At 47.5% G+C, this 6,000-nt stretch overlaps 2 protein-coding genes across 5 annotated transcripts in view; one reads left to right on the top strand and one right to left on the bottom strand.

Annotated features, from left to right (window-relative positions):
* adam9 (ADAM metallopeptidase domain 9) overlaps positions 1-171 on the bottom strand; it is a 77,182-nt gene extending 77,011 nt beyond the window's left edge. For 2 of the 3 annotated variants that reach the window (XM_063195344.1, XM_063195346.1), the window contains exon 1: positions 1-170. This exon is cut by the window's left edge and continues 231 nt beyond it. The gene's annotated coding sequence lies outside the window, so the exon portion shown is untranslated. The other variant, XM_063195345.1, reaches the window with a different exon arrangement.
* A 459-nt stretch (positions 172-630) lies between these two features.
* On the top strand, positions 631-5,199 carry nudt18 (nudix (nucleoside diphosphate linked moiety X)-type motif 18). Of its 2 annotated transcripts, none has more exons than XM_063195347.1 (4): positions 631-754; positions 1,250-1,460; positions 1,980-2,193; positions 2,911-5,199. In XM_063195347.1, the coding sequence occupies exons 2-4, from the start codon at positions 1,299-1,301 to the stop codon at positions 3,855-3,857; spliced, it is 1,323 nt and encodes a 440-aa protein (XP_063051417.1). In that variant the 5' UTR covers positions 631-754; positions 1,250-1,298; the 3' UTR covers positions 3,858-5,199. The 2 variants fall into 2 exon arrangements, with proteins under 2 accessions (XP_063051417.1, XP_063051419.1); XM_063195349.1 differs by having other exon boundaries at positions 1,203-1,460.
* The last annotated feature ends 801 nt before the right edge of the window (positions 5,200-6,000 follow it).

The raw sequence follows: 6,000 nt of genomic DNA, 5'->3' as shown, positions 1-6,000 counted from the left end.
AGCTAGTCATATCGCACACAGATTTAAATCGGAAGTTTCGAAAAAATAATTGAACCGTTCAGATCCAAAGTTTTCGAAGATAATATGCAATAACAATACAGATACTTGTCGTTTCGCAGCCCCAGTGTCGGTCGACTCTACATCCAACATATCCATTGAACCCGACTGAACGCAGGCAGAACAGAGCATGCGTGGGCAGAGAGAAGTGTGTGCGCTGTGTGCATGTGTGCGCTCATGTCCCTAGTGGTGGTTTAACCAACGTTAACCCTTTCGATGTATGGAAACGACATTGTTGGGGCAAAAATAAAGCTACAACTATGAACATATTTAGCTTAATTACATGTAGGGATAAATTACATATTTATTTAAACATGTTTATTTGCCATCTTTTACTTACAAAATGCATTATACAATGCAACACTATTACAGCTGACCATGACCACAGTGAAATTCTGCGATTAATAGCAATGAAAAAAAAACATGATCATGTGAAAGTTGGAATATGATGCGATCACTGACTTGTTATACAAGTCAGTGGATGCGATGCAAAACTGATCTGTCGTTTCAGCCGTCCAATGTCACTTGTCCGACGGTGCCTCACCAACATTAACCAATGAGCGCGACGATTACTGTCAAGGAGTGTGTTTTGTTGTTATTCGTGGCGCTGTCAAACGGAGGGATAACCAGAGCGGGGGATAACGCTATCTTTGGTCTGACTGCCTGCACGGTAGACTAATCAACCGCCTTGGAAAAGGTACGTGCCAATAAACCATTTGTTGTAACATTTTAATAACTAAGTTATTCCTATGGTATTACTGTTTTTGCGATGTTTTCTCTGGCGGCTGGCCTGTTGAGTTAGCTAGCCTGTCTGGTAGTTCTTAAAACTTGTCTTGGTAATGTCAAGCTACGGTCCTGATGATGCTTGACTTATTACCCAACACAACATTAGTTATTTTTAGTTTCCTTGCAGCTAACCTTAAATGCACTTGTCTGTTCGTTTGCTGACAAGCTCCATCTCATTTAGCATACTAAAGCTAATACCGGTACACTTTACGGAAGGATCACTTCTACTGTTGACAGGTTGTTTAGGCATAAACAAATGGAAAGGTGTCTTCTTGACAATTGATGTTTGAGTTAGCAGTGAGTGATGTATGTGTTGGTTCCCTTCAACAACCATTTGTTATTTTTTTGGTTGTCATCAGCTGTCTCTGGTGGGGGTGCGCACCTGACTTTGCCCTCTGCATTGCAGCATTTGCCCGAATTCAGGGAGTTGACGCTTGTGGAATGAATGGTACAAAATGGGCTCGGCAACACTCAACTTGGAACAGCACGTGAATAACATTCTGAACGGCGAAGGGATGGAGGTGACAGCCATCGATTCCGCTCCAGAGCCACTAAAAGCAGTGGTCGTGAGGAAAACGGTTTGCTACATTGTAAGCGCACTTATCTTTAATTCAAAGGTAAGTCGAATTCCCTAACATATGCGAGTTCGTTGTAATGGCTGTGGCTTATACATGCCTCCTGAACTAACGCAAGGAGCAGCTCTGTAATGCTATTAACTCTGGTTGGATAACCTGTACCTGACACACTGCTGTAACAGGATTTCTAGGACATGTCGAAATGACATGGCAAAGTTCATCATTTCTAGTACATGATATGACCTAGACTTCGAAGCCCAACACTGATCCAAATACACCTTGATCTACATGGGTTTATGTCTATTTTCATTTGAACATGTTCATTGTGCATGATGTTTGGACAGATATGCATATGTGGCAAGGGCTGCGGACAGCTTTGGCTGGGCTGCTGATCAAAGTCCTTAGAAAGTATGTGACATGAATGAGTGTGTGCAAGACATTTCTGTTCATTGTTGTCTGTGTCTGTGTCTGCGTGTGTGTGTGTGTGTGTGTGTGTGTGTGTGTGTGTGTGTGTGTGTGTGTGTGTGTGTGTGTGTGTGTGTGTGTGTGTGTGTGTTACAGAAGGAACTCCTCATGGTGCAGGAGGCCAAGCCGGAGTGTTATGGGCGCTGGTACTTGCCAGCGGGCCGCATGGAGGAAGGGGAGAGCATCGAGGAGGCGGTGAAGAGAGAGGTGCGGGAGGAGGCCGGCTTCGAGTGTCAGCCAATCACGCTCGTCCAGGTGCAGGAGCAGGGCCCACAGTGGGTCCGATTCGCCTTTGTGGCTGAAATCACAGGTGTGTACGGTTAACGTAGCCTTGTGCGGTTTTCATTCAATCACTGTTCCACAGAACAGTGTGCTGTGAGAGGTCATCAGGTGTGTCGAGGAAAGTTATGAAATTACGGTGTGTCATAAATATAGCATTACATTACATCACACTTAGCTCACACCTTTATCCAAAGCGATTTAGTTACTTTTAAACATTTGCCTCCCTGGAGGGGGTTGGGCCAGGTATTGCAATGACCCTGTCTGTCTATCTGTCTGTATATTTATCTGTTTTTTTGTGCATCCGCTCGCAGTGTTTTGGGTTGCTGGCAGGAGGCGCCAAACACACAACAACACGTGCATTTAAAATTAGCCAGAGGGACAGGTTGCCCTGCCTGCTCTGATTGCTCGTGTTTGTAAAAGCAGTGCCTCACCTCATCATGACCATGTCCTCATGGCCAGATTAAGACGGCCTGGGGCCCCTAGGCTACAGGTTGCTGTGGGGCCCCACGCTGACAAATGTACATAGACAGTGTCATAATTAGGAACTAGGAATTAAGGTTACCATAACTTGTTTACCAACTGTACTCAAAACGACCCGTGAGTTTTTCAATATTACATCCTGACACAATTCCGTAATTTTTCACTTTTGGCCATTCCGGGGGCCCCTGGTAGAAGGGGGCCCCTAGGCTGCAGCCATATCTAGCCTGTGCATTAATCCGGCCATGCATGTCCTCCTCATTTGCAGGAGGGACGTTGAAGACCGAAGGCCAGGCTGACGCCGAGTCCCTGCAGGCGTGCTGGTGGGACCGGGAGTCCGACCTGCCCCTGCGCGGCCGTGACATCCTGCCCCTCATCGAGATGGGCCTGCGCTACGTCGAGAAGCCCCGGTTCGCCCCCATGCTGCCCCTGGACCTCCCGTGCCCCGTGGTGTGCCAGCGCCTCGTCCTCACCTTCGCCTCGGGCATCTACGTCTGGATCCTGGTGGGCAACGGTGCCCGGGGGCCCATCGCGATCAGCAGCGTGCGCGAGGAGCAGAAGAGCAGGAAGGCCCCCCCCTTGGCCACGGCCAACAGCCGAGGCTCCGAGAGCGAGGTGCAGGGGGTGAGCGATGCGCTAAGGGGCTGCAACAGCGTGGCAGGCAGCATGCAACGGGGTAACGTCATACAAAGGGGCAACAGCTGCGAGGCAGGCAGCAGCAGCTTGCAGAGGGCCAACAGCGTGCAGAGGGGCAACAGCTGCGAGGCAGGCGGCATACAAAGGGGCAACAGCTGCGAGGCCGAGGCGGCGCTGGACGACCTCGACGTCCACCTGCCGGTGTCCCTGTCCACCAAGACGCACACGGTGACGTGGGCCGCCCACCGGCTGGTGCAGGAGAGCATGCCCTCCTGCTACTACGACCTGGACATCAACACGCACGGCCTGCTGGGAGTGCAGCACTGCGGCCGCCAGCCGGGCAAGACGGACGGCCTGGTCTTCAACACGCTGGTGTCCATCACACTGGAGCGGAGGGGCAGCGGAGGAGGGTTGGGGCTAGGGGGGGAGGCGGCTGGGGGAGGGGGCGGTCTGCCGTCGCCCCCTGCGGTGGAGACGGGGCCGTACCGCTGGCATAAAGTGGACAGCACGTCCCTCAGGGACGACATCCTGCGCAGGATACGGCAGGGGTCGACGGTGCCCATCCTCAGCTTGTACTGAAGAGCTGGTGGTGAATGGGGGTCGAGACTGATGGAAGAGAAAGGGTCTGGACTGGAGGGCTTCGACGTTCAGGCACTCTGAGACTGCTGTTGTAGGGCTTTTTGGCAAATCGTCTCTTTTCGTTGGTGCCCTTTGGTATGACATGGAAGGTGTTTAGATGAACAATCTAAAGCACTCTGTGACTGTTGTTGGGGAGAGACTGGTGGCTGAATCTTGGACTTACAATATAGTGATTTGTGGGATGAAAATGCCTCCTCTATGGATATTCCAGGCCTTGCGGTTTGACTAATCAGCGCATGGTGTGCATGCGTGTATGTGAAACGGAACGCACACAAGAAACTATGCAAAAAAGCATCCACTTACTACTTGATGTACGAGTTGACAGACAAAAATTATCCAAGCCATATCAGGAACTGTCTTCCTCCATGCACTGGCTCCCGCTGATGATGCTGATGAAGGGAGTGAAGATGGCTTTGTAGGATACAGGGTATGAAGGTTAATCAGTGAGAAGGGGTGCATTTCTTGAAACCATACTTGCTAACAACATTAGCTACTTCGTTGCTTTGCTTGCAATGCAATTTCCCATTGCCAACTACCCAAGTTGCTAACTGGCTAACAACGACGCTTTTGAGAAATGCACCCCAGGGGAGTATGCCAAGAACCTGGTTAAGTAGTAGTACAGATTAAATTCATCTTGAGGTAGTGGTAAATCACCTAATACAAGACTCTGGAGTCCTTGTTTTCCCGAACTAATCGACACCTGTGGGGTGTCCATTAGCAGATTTACCACTTCATGCAGTTTAACCTAGCCGGGTTATCATCACTTAGCCACTCATCACTTCCTGGAATACTCCCCAGATGTGACAGGCGATATTGAGATTTGTTGTTGTGAGATTGATTAAGGAAAGTTTATCCGTATGCTGAGATTACTATTGCTGGGCGTTAGTGGGCCACATGCGCATAGTGCCGGATGCTGAGGCAGTCTTTGTGGCTGTATGTGTTTTTGGAATACTTGAAATACCTGACAATGAGGAGGAACTGTCTAGACACAGTCGATGTGAGTAGTGCATGGGAAAGCAATACTTTCACATCTTGTCAACTCTGGTGTGATATTACTCACTTCACTTCTTACTTGAGAATTACTCGTAACAATCACTTCACTTGTGCCCAAATATTGCCAATATGACAATTTCATGTATGGGGATACTGTAAACACAAACATGTAAATCAGTTTGTGCGTGTATGCACCACTGTAACAGACATTTGAGAAAGGTTAACTTCAGAAAAGGTACAACAAACTGTATTTTGTGGTATTAAAATGTTTTGTGGCAAACAGAGATAATAAAGTTTATATATATATATATATATATATATATATATATATATATATATATATATATATATATATATATATATATAAAGGAAGTCACATCAAGTAAGAGCTGAATTTTTTACCCGAATCCTCTAGCGTCTTAACATTTTCTTGGCCCTCTCCTTGTTCAAATTGGTTTAAAGGTGCACTGTGTAGAATGTGGCCAGAATGAGTACTGCAACTACGCTGCTCATTGAAACTGTGTTGCCTGTCATGAAGTTTGATCTTTTGATCTGTTGCTCAATCTCAATTCACTTCAAAGGGGCCACTTGAATTTAATATTAGTCTGCCACTCTCTTTACTGCCAAGTACAAGCACGTGCTACATAATCCTTACTGTATACATACAGTATCTCTATGCTAGACATAATCCCTAGGATGGCTGAAACAATGCTAACATTCTCACCAATGAACAGGGCTGGCCTGGCAATCTGGCATAGCAGACATTTCCCCGTGGGCACTGCACCCTTATGGGCCCCTATTTTCAAAAATGCAAAAAAAAAAAAAAGTTCTGCGATGCTAATTATGAGGGGCTCCTTTAAGCCAAAAGTGCCTGGGCCATTATATTTCTCCACCAGACCAGCCCTGCCAATGAATGACCTCCTGACTACTGAGGTAATACAAACCAAAGATTCTACATCAGAGCGCTCCAGACTCTTATTTTGATGACTAATGCCCTCTGCTGGGCGAAACATTCCATGATAAACATTCCATTGATGACCCTTTATCAAGGTGTGCCGTGTACTGTAGACATGTCTATGGTTTGTGAATT

This window comes from Engraulis encrasicolus, chromosome 3 (genome assembly GCF_034702125.1).
Source record: "Engraulis encrasicolus isolate BLACKSEA-1 chromosome 3, IST_EnEncr_1.0, whole genome shotgun sequence".
NCBI classification, from domain to species: domain Eukaryota; kingdom Metazoa; phylum Chordata; class Actinopteri; order Clupeiformes; family Engraulidae; genus Engraulis; species Engraulis encrasicolus.
This window is presented reverse-complemented; position numbering and strand designations above follow the sequence as displayed.